Source organism: Nannobrachium achirus, assembly GCF_963921795.1.
Source record: "Nannobrachium achirus genome assembly, chromosome: 21".
Taxonomy (NCBI): domain Eukaryota; kingdom Metazoa; phylum Chordata; class Actinopteri; order Myctophiformes; family Myctophidae; genus Nannobrachium; species Nannobrachium achirus.
The window spans coordinates 40,890,146-40,906,989 of record NC_137828.1 but is presented as its reverse complement, the minus strand read 5'-3'; the positions used below and the strand labels follow the sequence as shown (position 1 = coordinate 40,906,989).

The 16,844-nt window shown below is 41.9% G+C and overlaps 1 protein-coding gene across 1 annotated transcript in view; it reads right to left on the bottom strand.

The window, feature by feature from the left end:
- The window catches only part of smchd1 (structural maintenance of chromosomes flexible hinge domain containing 1), a 62,345-nt gene that overhangs the window by 17,728 nt on the left and 27,773 nt on the right, over positions 1-16,844 (bottom strand). The window contains exons 22-32 of the mRNA XM_080752378.1: positions 13,820-13,895; positions 10,764-10,903; positions 8,311-8,439; positions 7,533-7,760; positions 6,682-6,830; positions 6,475-6,563; positions 5,668-5,786; positions 5,009-5,185; positions 4,326-4,454; positions 2,642-2,721; positions 443-600 (exon numbers count right to left, since the gene is read on the bottom strand). Coding sequence (XP_080608504.1) covers positions 443-600; positions 2,642-2,721; positions 4,326-4,454; positions 5,009-5,185; positions 5,668-5,786; positions 6,475-6,563; positions 6,682-6,830; positions 7,533-7,760; positions 8,311-8,439; positions 10,764-10,903; positions 13,820-13,895 — 1,474 coding nt within the window. The remainder of the gene's footprint in view (positions 1-442; positions 601-2,641; positions 2,722-4,325; positions 4,455-5,008; positions 5,186-5,667; positions 5,787-6,474; positions 6,564-6,681; positions 6,831-7,532; positions 7,761-8,310; positions 8,440-10,763; positions 10,904-13,819; positions 13,896-16,844) is intronic.

Here is a 16,844-nt window from a genome sequence, read left to right as displayed (position 1 = left end):
AGTGACTGGTCTTCTTCTTCTTCAACACATAACAGGCAAATTCACATTCATTCTCGCATGACGCCGCCCTCTGCTGCCTGGCAGACCAAAGTGCACTATTGCACAATAAAAAAATAAAAAATAAATAAATGTCTGTCTATCTACTATAACGTCGCAAAGGTAAGCCGCTTTTTGATGGCACCAGACCCAATAAATAAATAAATAATCTGGCAGTAGGAGAGTTAAAGCCCTACTTCATCATACAAAAGTGTCACACAAAAGTAGTGAAAATAGAAGTTCTACAAGCAAATTGTGTGCTTGTTTTTAAAACAATAAAAAACGGTTTTGGACATACAAGGTTTCCACCCGACAGCGACGATACACATTTGTCTCTACACAAATGCAATGAATATGGCTTGAAGGCCAGCAACAGAGATTGAGGAGAGACACACTAGGTACAGACCTGGGAGAGTGCCCCCTGCAGGACACACAGCTGTGTCGTCGTATTCCACCTCCAGGCTGACAGGTTTGTTGGGGTTGGGGAGCACAGAGAGTTTCACAGAAGGGCCAGACATGGGCCTCCTGTTAAAGGACCCGCTGAACTGCAGTGCGTATTCCCCCCTGGATTAGCAACGGGATATGAACAACAATGCAACAGTGCTGTTATCGGACCCCTCAAACTTTCAACCCTGCCCCCACGTGTAATGTCTAATCGCATTACCAATTGGCCTCTACTTTTCAACTGTACATTTCTGTAAAAAAAAGAAAAATAGAAGATAATAATAATAATAATTTCAGTGAAATAAAATGCATCTTGTCCCCCCAGATACAGCATTCACCCCAGATTCGGAACAAACATACCGGTAGATATCAATTCATTCTATTATTATGCCACCATGGGGCGGCAATGGCTCAGGGGTAGAGTCTCAGAACGCAGAGGGTTCCCGAAGGGTTTCCAGTTCGATCCCGGGCTCTCTCAGAGTTAGTGTTGAAGAGTCCTTGAGCAAGACTCTGAACCAGGGGGCCAGTTGTCCGGATTTAACATGAAGCAAACACGGAACTAAAAGTTCCTTACCAAAAGCAATATGTTCTCCATAGGATTCCATTAATTTTCCCCCGAACTTGCCCCGTTTTCATTGAGCAAAACTTCTGGACGTTTTTTCAAAAATGACGGCAATTTTGAAATTCACACCATGTGAAAACGGCCACTTATTTTGTGTTCCGGAAGTTTTGGAGTCCGAAATTTGACGGCAAAATACCTAGTAATCTTTGCTGAAAGTACCGGGATAATACAAATGTCCCTGTAATGAATACCGTGATTTTTGATAGTTTTTTGACAAGCAGGTGCATGAAAGGAGCCAATAATAACAGTTAAAGCATTGTATTTGGGATTGAAAACGATCTGAATGTAAAGGAATATAGAGAAATAAAATCCAGCTTCACCTTAATAAGGGGATTTATATTTGAATCGCATTGCATTCGAATGTAGGTTTATTAAGCCTTAAGATATTCATCCGTGGCGGGACCGGAGCAAATCGGAGGGTTCGATTTTAACCAACAGTAGGCTACACGTTGCATAAGCCATCCTTTCTGAACCTTATGTGTTGTTGCATGAAGAATATGTATTGTAACTAATTGTTATAACTCCATTTGTAGCGTTCTTCAGGGTGAGAGAGAGCAAGACAGACCGAACCGAATACTGGAGTAAGCGACTAGTGTGGGGCCGTTGCCATGTCTGCTAATTATAAGCGACTCTGGGCTTGATTTCCGTAAAGTTGCTTGTATACACTGATAATTGCTGGTTGCGTTTTATTTGTTGTGAGCTTGTAGATCGGCAATTTTCAAGTAGCTGATGCGGCGATGCATATAGTTTTAAAGCTTGTGTGGCCTAGATAATATCACCTTTTGGGGCTTATATTCATACACTTATATTCATACACATTTTTCTCGCAAAGTCTGGCAACTGGTCTTTAATTCCGCCACAATGGTTTAGTGAAAACGACATATTTTACGGCAATACCAGCATTTTTGCTGCCAAAGAGGGCATGTGAAAACACCCAAAAAACAAAACTCCCGGCAAGTTGCAAATCATTATGCTAATTATTTTGCAGGAAGAATTCCGGAACTATAATGAAAATATGCCTTTAATAAACATTGTAATAAATACTGTATGGTATGGTTCTTGTCGCTAGTTTAAAGCCTTGTTTCAATCACCATGATATGCGTTTTGTGAAAATATGGTCCCAGTTATTTATGTATTGATGTTAAAGCAGGATATGCTGTAGGATGGGCATGTGATCATAGGCTTGTGATGTGCTTTATTTTCAGCAGGCTCAACACATTTACCCAAGTATTCCTGCAGTTGCACGTGACCGTTTGCAATAGCATTTCCTGGGTACCATTAAAACAATGATGGCGGACCTCATACAAGGGCAAAAAAAAAGCTTAATTTTCGCTCTGATAGAAACCAATGGGTCACGTGACGGTTCCTACTGTCCATATTTTTTACGTTCTAATATGCTCTGAACCTAGTTGCTCCCAGTGAGCAGGTTGGTGCCTTGCATGTTTTCAATTCTCGTCATGCTCAATAAAGCAACGTTCAGCAGATGGTTGGTGAAGGAGTGTAAAATGGAGGGATCAATTTTAAAAAGGGTACACTCACTTTGGTCCGTGCACGCTTAGTACAGTGAAAGTGGCTTTCCCCTCTGCGTCTACTGGCTGTGACATGGCATTCGCTTTCACCTGAAATACAATGAAATTATGTGAGGTCATGACAATTAAATAGGGCTGTCAATCGATTAAAATGTTTCATCTGATTAATCGCATGATTGTCCATAGTTTACCATTATTAACTAGCACATTATTTGTCAGTTTTAAATCTACATTAAACAGATCTTTTCAACTTTTTTCTGATGATTTTCTTTGATTGAAATCATAAACTCAAGCCCCACGAATGAAGTAACAGTTTACTAACGTACTATTTGCGACCGTCAGGGAGCAGTTTACTATAAAAACGTGCAGCAGTTGTCCGTCACATTTGCTGTGGGCCGTCACACTAGTTGCTACCATAGGTCGCATTTAACTATGAAAACCGGCACATCTTGTCTGTATGTCCTTCCTTCTGTAATGCCTCAACTTTGTTGACATTGTGACATAACATTGTGTGACATCACCTCATCAAAGATCAAACCCTGGATATCCATACATGGAGACGACAGGATCATCACATGATCTCCATATATGGAGCTGACCTCTACATCTGATTCCCAGATGATGCCGTTAGGGCAACCACACTAATAAAATCCCCTTTATGCCCATCAATATTAAGCCCATATCTGGGAATGCCCATACAATAGAATCCCTTTTATGCTATCAATATTAAGCCCATACCTGGGAATGCCCATACAATAGAATCCCTTTTATGCTATCAATATTAAGACCATACCTGGGAATGCCCATATATGGACATATTGTGTCAGTTTAACCAGTGTGGTTGCCACGACACAAGTCACACTTGCAAATGAATTACGTCCTTGTCCCTTTTATCCCCATATATGGAGATCCCTGCTCTCTACATCTGATTCCCACATTAATAGAATCCCTTATATGCCCATCAATATTAACACATCGGATGCCCACGTGATCTCTGGCGTCTTATTTGCTGGTGCCCATGGCAACGCGTCATTTTACCTACCGGCGAGATTACTGGCGAGAAAAGTAATCCGAGTAAATGTAATCCGAGTATGTCCTGTTTATTTCGCGAAAATCTTTTCTTTCAGTCAGGACCATTTTTTATCATTTCTAAACCACAGTGTTTGTGTTACGGCATGTAGAAGAGGCTGCCGTTTTGAGAAAAAAATGAAAAAAGGAAGAGAATCCGGAGAAAACAGCACTTTTGTGCAGCCGGTAAACAGGAAGTTAACGAGCCACACAGCTGTTTCATCACCGCGGTAGCCAAGTGCAGTAGCTACAGTACAGTATAGTTTACTGTACAACGCGTCAAACGCGTCGTTGGGCACTCGTAAAGATCAAAGAGATTGACGCGTAGACACCACGTGGGCACCCGATGTGTTAAGCCCATATCTGGGAATTCCCATACAATAAAATCCCTTTTATGCATTCAGTATTAAGCCCATATATGGACATATTGTGTCAGTTTAACCAGTCCAACTTAAACCAACCGCAACTCGAATCACACTTGCAAATGAATTCCGTCCTGCGCGACCTCGCCCTTAGGCATCTTACTGGTAGTGTAATAGGGCAATAAGTATATTACGTGTAATAGGGTAATAAGTGTAATAGTGAAATAAGTGTAATAGGGTAATAGGGTAATAAGCCACACTAACCTTTAATGCAGAGGACGAGGACCTTAGCACGACGACAACTCTCTGGTCAGGGGAAGGGTTACCACACTCATCACAAAGCTGGATGAGGAAGGGTTTAGGGATGTCTTTCTCATTCAACACCTGCAAGGGCTAGAGTAATGACGGAAAATAGTTAATGAGATTTAAAAGAGCAGACAGCATGATTTAAAGCAAAATAGAATCTCGTGAGTTCTAATCTGTGATTTGTGAAACTGTTTCCTATAAGCAATTAGCGCAATATGTAGAATTATGATGTTTCATTCATACTTTTTCTAAACCTATGTTCTACATTCCAGTTGGAGAAATCGCAGATCGAAGCGTCGATCTTTGCTTTTATGAAATATTGGAGGCCATTAGGGTTTTACGGATGCTTCTGAACATGCATTCTATAGCTAGTTTGATCAGTTCAAACACTCTTTATATAATCTATTATATTACTAGTTTGAACACTTCTATTGCTCTTACAGTTTCATATTAAATAACTAATGACCAAAAATAGCCGATCTACATGTCGGTCCAAGACATGATTCCACAAACGGCTTCAGTAGAACCCTAACCCTAACCCAAATGACTGAAATCAGTAATGGCGACTGAGAACTTGAATCCATGCAGACAGGGAAAAGAACGAGAACATTAAGGTGAACAGGGAAGGGAAGTTCTCCTACTTGCTCTGGTCCGCTGACCAGTTTGAGCTGTGCAGGTGCTCCAGGGGTCACTGTTATCCGAAGAACCTCCTCAAAGTCTTTTTGGTGTTCCATTTTCAAGGTGAAGCTCAGCTCCCTGACGCCAGGGGTTCCCGACTGGAACCGTATGCCTGACACCAGAATCTGATGGTTGTTCTCCTGGTTTCAACACACAGACAAAAACAGGGAAAACGTTGGCATTCAACTTCCTGACTGTATTGCTCCATCATCCTGCAGCAGAAAACACGGCATTTCAGATTATAACACTGGGTTCAGGATAAATCTTCAACTTTCCCAGAGGGGTTTAATAACTACCGTTATACAACATTTTAAGTAGAAAGCTACCTATTTATGATTTATACATTTATGGCAGCTACAAAGGTACACTACAGTCAACCATTCATTTCCCAAACAACACATCTCAAAAACTACAATGCAAAACCTTTTTTTCCCTGAAATTGAAGCTATAGAATTAGACCTCTGCCAAAACAAATTTGAGAACTTAAGTCATACATTCTGCAAACTACGTTTTCCAAGAAAAGACAGAAGGGTAAATAATGGGCCTATGTAACAAGTATAATACTAATCAACGGGAATATTCCTGACATGTGATTACACTTCAAAATGATCATCTTTCATACCTTCCATGTGAGGCCAAGCTTTGATTTATCCAAACCCTCAGCATTGACAGTGAGCTGATCTATGCAGGTGGAGGTCAGCTGGTCCGTTGCATTTCCGTACTTGTCGTGGAGTTCTAATACTGGAAGGTATATATAAATATATATAATATATATAATTGGTGTGATGCATGCATTGTATGAAATGTACAAAAAACACTGCCACACACCAATGCGTGGCAGTGTAATCCTTAAACCATTAAAACGTGGAAAGCCATCTAATCAATCTACACACACACACACACACACACACACACACACACACACACACACACACACACACACACACACACACACACACACACACACACACACACACACACACACACACACACACACACACACACACACACACACACACACACACACAGAGAGTCCGGGGGTGTGCTCAGGTCTTAATGGGTTATGGTATTCATAGCATTATTCTGTCAGGGTTTCCTGCAGCACTTTATTGGCCAGGGGGGCCCCCTGGCCTAAAATCTGTAGCACCTGGCCAAGAGACAAGAGTCAACCTCTCCTTTTATGTTGAGGGCAAAAATAAGAATTAGTATAAAATAAGGGAATTAATTTAGTTGTGTTTTCCGTCATCATGGGCACATTGATGTGTTTTTATAGGGCAAAAATAAGAATTAATATAAAAAATTAAGTGAATTAATTACTCGAATTAATTAATTAATTATCAAAACATTTCGATGAGTTCCCCCCCTGGTCAAGACTTTTTCCTGCAGGAAACCCTGGTTCTGTTGTTCTGAGGCCTGTGCTAAAACTCACAGATATATCCAGGTAGGATGTCACCAATCCTCACAGTAATAACATAACCTAGCTTAGCTTTCAGCTTGGTTGGTGCATCTGGACGAGGGCTGGATGAGGGGAAGAAAACAGAAGCAGTGCATAAAATGTGAACTTCAGCAGCACAGCAGATGTAATTTGGGTGGAAGGATTTTAAACACTGAATAGTAATGGGAGAGTTCTGCTTACACTACAATGAAGCTGGTGTCTACAGAGCCACTGGCACCTTGGTAAGACACCTGGTAAAAGTGCTGGTCCTGCACCATCGTCGGCACCTGGACAAAGGGCAGCTTGCCCTGAGCCAGGTCCTCCAGGCTTACGTCAGCGCTCCAGTTAACCTGAGAAAGAAAGACATGGCATCTCCGGTTTACTTCCCGTATCTGCATGAAGTAGGTGGCTGCCTTTTTTAGGGGACCGGAAGCAAGTTGGAGTCTATCATTTCCAATGAAAAAGCGATCGTGAACACAGCTTCTGAACCAGTCTTTAGCCCCATGGTCAATGAACACAATATTGGACCCGATTGACGAAAGTCACACAATGTTCCCAAGATATTCATACTAATATTACTTTTTTCTAGGGGTGGATATTGGCAAGGATCCCCCGATGCAATACGTATCACGATACTTGGGTCACGATGCAATAGTATCACGATGAATTGCGAATCTTTGCGATACAATACTATTGCGATATATCACTTTAAAAGCTGAAGGCGCTGCTCTACAGTTGTTTTTTTCATCATTTGCAACAATTTTCTCGAGAGACCTCACTCACTGAAACCGTGGGAAGGGGAAGTAGCTGTACAGCGACATCTAATGGCAGCGGAGTGTCAGGACCAGACTTCTACCATAGGTTCCTATGCATGGGAACATATTTTATTTTCCTCAAAGTATCGCGAGACTACGGCCTGAAGTATCGATAAAGTATTGGCAAATAAACTATCGCGATGTATTGCCATATCGATTATATTGCCCACCCCTACTTTTTTCACGTTATTCGAACCAGTTCCTTTCCCCTCCATAACACCCCTGTGCCACACACACCTTGATCAGTGCAGCATGCTCCTCGGAGAGTGGCACCTCTTTGCCACCCTCGTCGTACAGTCTGTAGAACAGGTTCTCGAGCGTGTCGCCCGCAACCCATTCTATCTTCTCCTTGTTCTTGAGCGCCATCTCATCCTCGCCCTCCTGGCTGCAGATCTGCACCTGGGACACCCGGCTGCTGGGGACGACCGTGACCTCCCTCATGACAGCCGCTATGCTCTTCTGACTCTGAATGGCAGCAAAGGAGGAAGAGAGGAAAGAAGGTAGACGGTGAGACATAGATCAGGTCCAAAGTTCATGGATTAAAGCGAAATTCTCTCACAATTGAAAATATTTGTATGACTAAGTCATAATGTTCGATTTGTGAAACAATATGAAAGGAGCCTCCCCCATCCACATTAGCGCTGATTCCTAAACGATTAACACTGCCTTTCAACATATTGCCAACAATGTGAAGAAATCACAGACTGAGGCATTAACCTTTGCCTATATGAATCCGAGACCAGAACATTTTGCTAGTTTGACTAATTGCTAAAAATGCTCCAATCTTAAAATAACCGAAAATTGCAGCTCTAAAAGTTCTCAATCCTTCGAAGGCGCATTGAGAGCTTGTATTTTCTCAGGTTATTTTTGCTGTGCAACATGCTTTCATAGATGACATTCTGGCTTCTATGGAATCCAAATGAATGAAATCGTGGCGGCTGAGAACTTGAATACATGAAAGTTTCAGTCTTGGCAAACTGAAAACAAGGCAGATAAAAAATTAAAAAATACATACGGGCACATAAAATTTTGCTTTTAGATTCCTTCGTTCTCTTTTCATGTTAGTCAGCTTTATAGGCTGTGTGGATATGTGACCGGCTCCCGTGCTACTGCAGTCAACGGCCACCGGTGGGAGCTGCTGCACCTAGAACACCAAAGGGGAAAACAAGTAAATCATCTGACACAGTACAGAGAAGAAATAGCCTTTTGAAAAAGATGAAAACCAAGTCCCGAAGCTTCTACACTCTACGATGAAGTTACTATCAAGTTTGCACAAATGGTAGATTATGATCTACCAGTAAATCACAATGGCTGTGCATGTAGACCACATGACATGCACCTTAAAAAACTTCCATACAGAATGGGAAGAACTTTTACCCCACTATTTCCCATTCCAAGTGTGTTTGTCTTACATGTAACGCCAGTGCTACTATTCCAAAGCCCCCTCAGGTAAATCTTTTTTGGGTGGGTAGATCATGTTGGGCTGGTAATTTTAAAAGGTCAAAAAAGTGTGGGCACCCCTGAATTACCTTGTTGGAAGACCTAATAAGACACAACGATTATAAACATACAGTATAGCAACATTTTCATTACAGTGCCAGAATCCTTCCTGCAAAATAATTAGAATAACTAGCTGGAAGGTTCTTTTTTTCTGCCCTCGTTGGCAGCAAAAGTTCTGGTATAGCCTGATAAGCCACCGATTTCATTAGATCATTGCCTCTTTGGAGTGAAAGGCCTCTTTATTTTCTATCATTCTTCAACCTCTGCAAATTATATTTGTAATGGTTCCAACTTGTGGGTTGTCTAAGAGATGGTAAACATGGAGGATGGCAACTGGCCACTAACATTCTATGACAAACACTCTTGCTCAACCCAGATGACCTAAATACTAAGAACTGACTCACCAAAAAAGCCTCTCCTTTATAACTTTTCGAGTGGGACGTTATCTGTTGAGTTGGATCCAATGTTTTTTATTAGTTAACATGCTGTGAAATGTGCATGCAAGATGCCTAGATATCACTCATGCAGCAAATCCTACGATGACCGCATTTGTAACTCACCCACTGCCAGGTGACGAGTTTCACGAGTTATAAAGGCTATCCAAAGCTCCAGTGGCGAGTTTGACTAGTTCATTGTTTTATATCATTTAATTGAAAATAATCACAAAAAAAAGATCGCTGATCCGCAGGCCCAGTAGTGCCCAGTTTGTTTACTTCCGGGTTAGGCCAGAAGCAGGAAACCGATTCGCTGTTCACTACAAAGTTAAAAGTCAAGTGTGAACGCACATCTTACAAAAAACCTTCTGGGTGCTGAGCAAAAATACATACTGAGAGATAAAGGAGGAGGCCCACACACCGTCTTAAGCTCCCAGGGGGAATTTTATTAGGCAACATTTCAACCCATAGTGGGTCTTCGTCAGGCATGACGAAGACCCACTGTGGGTCTTCAATCCAATGTTAAGCCATGGAAGAAACAGCCATTTTCTCTGATTCATTTCCCTGTCAGTCCACACCCTATCATGTTGTGCTAATTTAGTAGCTTGTAGCTCTGGCCTAGTAGGACATCTGAAGCTCCGTATTTTGTTTCACGGCTCACAGATTACTGCAGTTTAGACGACCGTCCGATTGACACCATGCGAGCACATTAAAAGGTAAGAAATTCATTAAATAGCGTGGCAGGCAACTAAGAGTCGCAGCAGTCAGTGAGTTAAGTGTTGTTAGCACGGTCGCAATGGTAGCTAATTTAAAGGTTCTACACCAGAGATTTAAAAATAATTAATATCATATTGTCCCAAAAATGTTTTTCAAAAGGTTTGAGGCTAAATTACCACATCCTGAATACAGAGCGCCCCTGTCATTTCTGGCTTTCAGAGCATTTTCAGCTGCAGCACCACCTTGTCCTGAGTGGGAGAACTGCACTATTGAGCTCCACCCTCATCCCAGCTCCTCCCCGCCTCCTGCTCAGGCCTGCCCACCTCCCTCCCCAACCCTCTCCCAGCTCCTGCTCAGGCCTGCCCACCCCTCCCCAACCCCCACTCAGCACAGCACACAGCACAGAAGTAGGTCCCTCTGTTGATGTCACCAGAGGGAGAAAATCTGACAGCCCGTTCTGAGAACTGCTTACATAGATCTGTCCATAAACTGAGAAAGACACAAAGGTCAGAAATAGGTGTTTGTGAGGATAGATAGCTGGTGGGACACAAAAAAAAAAAAAAAAAAAAAATAGGAAAATTGATGATGTAGTCCCTTTAAGTAACCGAGTACCGGTATTCCTCATTGTTCGGTCCTAGGTCCGTTGGACGCCGACAGTGTACAAATGTGACACTTGGTCCCATTTGTATACTCTCAAGAGTTATGGGAGTCATTGAAATGAAACAGGATGATTGTATCTCCATGACAACCACAGAAACTGTATAAGCCTGGCAACCAACTTTCAGTGATAATCATACAAACTGTACAAAGTACATACCTCGCAACAAACGATCAGCTTGGGGTGAGCCGTGATGTTTCCAGCTTCGTCGTGGATCTCAACATCGAAGCTGATAGGGTTTCCATTCTCTACGGTTATTAGGTTGTCCTTTCCTTTCACGTAGATAGCATGTGGATTACCTGCAAAATATTAACAAGACAGCTCAGGAACCAGTGATACTTCTACAGACTGAATGAGTTGTTGGGGATATTAAACACAGGGGTCCAATACCTGTCCTCTCTTTATTTACCCCTTTACACACAACATTAGGGTTTGTGTGGTTAATGCATATAGGACAAAGATATGACAGTTTAAGACTGTAATCCTATTATATTTAGTTTAGTTCGTTTGCGAGACTGTTCCCGCCATTCGCCAGACCGTTGCCTCCCACAATTTTCAAATCCTTCCGTCATACAGTCTGGAGCAACGGAAGATTTGAAAATGATCTGGGGATAAAGCGGATGTGATGCCTCCTCCCCGCTTCCATTTGTCTTTACAGTCGCACAAATTTATCCGAATATAAATCAAAATCCTCTATAAGCATACTATATAGCTTGCTACTTAGCAGAAATGACAAAAATATTAAATGTAAAGATATATTTTTTGAACGGAAATGACAAACAGATGACAGCTTCCTGGTTGTAGTTACAGACGCTATATAGCATTCGAAGATTGTGGAATAGTTGACTGGCTACACGAGATTCAACATGGAAAACATCTGGCACTTTGTTCTACCTCCTCTCTAAAGGCCCCTTAACACACTTGTTGCCAAACCCGAGTTTCCCGAGCTGGCCGTTTTTTTTTTTTTTGCCCTCCCTACTCTCCCTATCGATTGCGAAATGCATGTTTGACTCCCAGAACAGCCCATGGCAGCCATGTTTGTTTACATTTGAAGAAAACACTATAGCCTATCTTTTGAATGCCTGAATGGATTTCCAATCCGTGCATTATCTGTGAATGACCCATGCACATCGTGCACATTAAAAGGTGAGATTTTGGCAATGGAAGACATTGAATATTTTAATGCTTGGCTAGGTTAAATAATTGTAGTGCAAGGAAAAGTTAGTGTTGAGGGTTTAAGTTGTTAAATGTCTGAAAATACCGGTACACATTAACACAGTGTTTCTCAATCTTTTTTGGCTTGAGTACCCCCTTTCCCTGATTTCTGAATCCAAGTACCCCCTTTACCCGACAACAACATTTTGCTTATAAAACTTTAATTAAAATATAAATAAATAGTGGTATATGATGCTATTTCAAGAATATAAAATCACAAATAAGGAATGGAGTGAAAGAATTTAAAGCGGTTTTCATATCAATAACCTTAATACATTCAAACAACTTTAAAACACAGTTGCCTGTGTACCATGTACTTTGGGTTAGCAACTCAGGCTCATATCAAGTTTCTCCATTTGTCATCATTAAACACAACAGTACATGTTTTTTCCCCCTCCTAATTCAATTGTAGTAAATTATTTAACTATGAACAATATTAGCATGATTTAAACTATTTTTCTCTTGTTGGGGGGCAATTTCTGAGTACCCCCTGCAGTACCTCCGCGTACCCCTAGGGGTACACGTACCCCCATTTGAGAAACACTGCATTAACACATATGGTGCCAACCCAGAGTTTCCCGAGTTTGTATTGGTACTACCGCTGTGCCAACCCCGAGTTTCCCGAGTTTGGGCCGTTTTTGGAAAAAAACATTTTTTTTTTTTTTTTTCAAAAAATTTTTTTGGACCTCCAGAAATGTATTAGGCATGATCGCGATCGCGAAATTGCATGTTTAACCCCCATACCAACTCATTCTTTCAAACATGGCAGCCATGTTTGTTTACATCTGAAGAAAACATAATGGCTGATAAATCATGAATGCCTGAACGGATTTCCAAGCGGATTTTTTTGTTTGAAAGCTGTGAACAGCATCTACACACGTGGTGCATCATCTAGGCAGGGGCGTGCACTTTTTACACAATTGCAATTACATGGAAGTCTATGGTAACTAGGGATGTTAATCGACGCATTATTGGCGAATCGACGCGTCGCGGCCGAAAATCGACGCGTCGATCGACTTTTTTCACTTTTTTTTTCTCGCTAAGCAGCAGCTGAGAGGAGAGCACAACGGCGCATTACTTTAAGGAACACAACGTATGCAGCTGCACCCATCGGAACTTGCATCAAAGCCCTAATAATAATTATAATAAATAATTGCACTTCCTTGCGTTAGCATGGAGTCTGTTCTTTAGAGACTAGAAGCAGAGTTACAAAGTCCATGGAACGTAGTGGGGGCGCTCAGGCTAAACAAAAGCATCCAGTCCATAGAGTTGATACAGTCAGGCAAGTCAGCGCGCACTGCTATGACGCGCACATCAGCCCGTTCCAGCAGTGTTTCTCAACCAGTAGTCCGCGGACCTGACTAGCGCCGCATGCATGCGAATGCACAACACATGCAGGCATGCGCTCGTCTCCGACACACACACACACACACACACACACACACACACACTGACACACACACACACACACACACACACACACACACACACACACACACACACACACACGGTCCTCTCACATATGGAAAACATTAACGCTTATGACGTTTTTGAACGATTAAAACCTTTTTGGGGGGGAAAACTTTTGAAAAATAAAAAAATATATATATTTTTCGACTTTTCGACTCGTACTTTTTGAGTCGCGGTGAGCGTGAGTCGATCGATTTCCGATTTTTTTTCACATCATGGCAACGCGAGACATTGAAGAGAAAAAATCATTGCAACATAAGTGTTAACATGAATCCAACACCAATAGAAAAAATCATGTGTGAATAAACAAACAACCAATAAAGCATGAAAACTGATGACAGTGCTGTCAAACAAGTCTATGAAATAAATGAAAAACACAGTTTTGGTGGGGGGGGGGTCCCTGCTTCATCTCTCGCTCTCTCTAAGCTCTGTAGATTGTAAAAGTGCTGTCACTACATCTGTCATTGTGGTGTTATAAGAGTGGTTGGGAGCAGATTAATTGTTCCAAATTAATGAGGATGCAATCTTACCAGGAAGTAGACTGATCTTGACCGTCTGAGAGTCCACACTGAGGCCAGGTACGGTCACTTTCAGCTCATGTTGGGTCTGCAAAAATAATACATCACTTATTTATTATTCAAACTATATTTAACCAGAGAAACGGCCAATGGCTTTTTATAGATTTGTGTTTTTTTTTGTTTTTTTTGTGCATTAAACATGGGTTTGAACTAGTCCTGCAAGCCCGATGGGACCTGACCAGGGCCTAAATTCTGCGCCCATATTACTGTCTTGTCTTAACTCATATGCTGCCAAACCTGAGGAACCCGAGAATTTCGCGATGTACCACCCTGCCACGCCCGAGGAACCCGAGAATTTTTGAAAAAAAAAAAAAAAAAGAAAAGAAAAAGAAAACATTTTTCAAAAAAATTTTTTTGACTCCAAAACATTTACAGTATTTTCTGGACTATAAGGCGCACCTGACTATAAGGCGCACTGTCAATGAATGGTCTATTTTCAAACTGTTTTCATATATAAGGCGCACCTGACTATAAGGTGCACATAATAGACGCTACCGTTGCGTTATGCATCCAACAGATGGAGCTGTGCTAAAGGGAATGTCAATGTCAATGAATGATCCATATATAAGGCGCACTGGACTATAAGGCGCACTGTAGTTTTTTGAGAAAATTAAAGGCTTTTAAGTGCGCCTTATAGTCCGGAAAATACGGTAGTAGGCATGATAGCGATCGCGAAATTGCATGTTTAACCCCCATAGCAACCCCATCTTTCAAACATGGCAGCCATCTTTGTTTACATTTTAGGAAAACATAATGGCTGCTATCTCATGAATGCCTGAACGGATTTCCATTCGGATTTTTTTGTTTGAAAGCTGTGAGCAATGTGGACACACGTGGTGCATTATCTAGGCATGGGTGTGCATGATCCGTGCACTATGAATTACATGGAAGTCTATGGAGACAGTTTGGCATAATTAGAGTACGAAGGTATTGTTAAATGGCAGCAGATGAGTTAATAAAATGTTACTTTTTAACAAGCAAATTAAGCATTCCCTTGGTTGATTTGCGGAGCATGACTGTCTGTGTCACAGTCTGACTGTTGCGCGCTGTGGTCAGTGGTGGCCGCGCTGACCTGCAGTGAGTGTGCATGGCACTGCACGCAGCCACACACCAAGCAGGCTGTCCGCTGCGCGAGTAAATTAATGGCAATTAAGCGACGTGTATCTTAAAGATACTGGATGTGAATCACTCGTTACCTCGAGTAGGATAGCCTGCACGCTGCATCTGTGATCCGGTCCATGAATTAATCCATATTTTGAGGTGAGAACAAGCCAAGGAGAATGCTTAATCATACATTGGCTGAGAATGAATACCATTATGTAGCTAACTTTGAAGAGAACAGAGCTGTTGCTCAGTTAGTATAGCAACTCCAGTCAGACAGACATCAGCTGTTGTAGTGACCAAGCTGAGACTGATGCACTAATTATTGATCTGGCCTAGATTCGCGCAATGACGTAATTGATTAATTAGAGCAAGATTTCAATATCATATAACATTTTAAAAGGCTTTTATATACTCTTTATACTTTTTTCAAACGAGGTTTGCCCTAATAGATCGAAGTGCTCAGTTTTGGCTATTTTCTGTGTGAAATTACAATTAAAAAAAAGAAAAACAATACATTTTCGAATAGTCGAATATTCGTTTACAAAATTGCTGTGTACACGTCAGTGAAATTAGTCGCTAGGAACATCCCTAGTTTGTAACCACGGCAAGTGGTCACAGTCTCGTAAATTGTGTTTTGGGGTGAGTATTCAACACAACCAATCAAAGTGACTGTACTGGCCAATAACAGCGTGTCTTTTTCGGAACTTGGCAAAACATAACAGCATTAACATCTGTTTAGCGGCTTTGTGGGACAACCAAGGCATGGATGTACAATGATAACTTATAACTGATTAAAAAAGAAAAACTAAAAAAACTTGACCACAACAAAACAATAAGTAGAAATAGGCTTATGGGCTCCACTCTATGCTATGAGGGCTGCTGGGGAACTGAACGACAGGGCTTTACTGCCTAATAGACTCCATGGACAGTCCCCTTAACTCAATAACAGGCAGTCAAAATAAAACCTGCAGTAATCCGTAAAACCCTGCACCGTCGCGCGATAAACCACATATAGGGCACCTGGAGAATGTGTGGTCATGCTTTACTTTAGCAAGATATGAATATTACGTCCGATGTATATAGAGTTAAAGCTTTTAACTCATTTACTGTCATTTAAAACATCGCTGAACTCATCAATTGCCATGCCGTCCTTACCTTTTAACGTGGGCACGTGCGCGATGTGCGCGCACGATCTGTGCACGGATCATGTACCAGGCGTGTGTAGACCCGATCAGCTTTCAAATAAAAAAATCCCATCGAAAAAAGACCTTTCTGTCACTGAGCAGTATCTGCTACTGTTTACATGAAAGCGAATGGAAGCTAAGCTATGGTCCCGCGTGGGCACGTGGGCGATTTGCGCGCACGATCTGTGCACGGATCATGTACCAGGCGTGTGTAGACCCGATCACAGCTTCCAAATAAAAAAATCAGATTGAAAAAAGACATTTCCATCGCCGAGCAGTATCTGCTACTGTATACATGAAAGCTAATGGAAGCTGCGATATGGTTTTGGTCATGCCTCCGACCGGATACGGAAACCTGATCCGGTCGAAAACCGGAAATGCGGCCGGAAACAGTTCTCCGAGGGGCCGATCCAGAAACCAATCGCGGACTTCACCCATGCCAGATGTGCTCCCCGGGACCGAAGGTAAGCCCTGCCAGCTTTACTGTATATACAGTATATTTCGCGAGTTCACACGCGATCAGCACTCTGGAGCGCGTTTAATATTTCGCTAGTATACGCGCGATCAGCACTAAATGAGTTAAATCTTCGGGTTCCTCGGGCGCAGCAGGGCCGTACAGCGGTGTTCTTTCGGTTTCGTCGGGAATAGCATTACATTACTTAAATCATGACCTTCTGAAATCAAGTTTT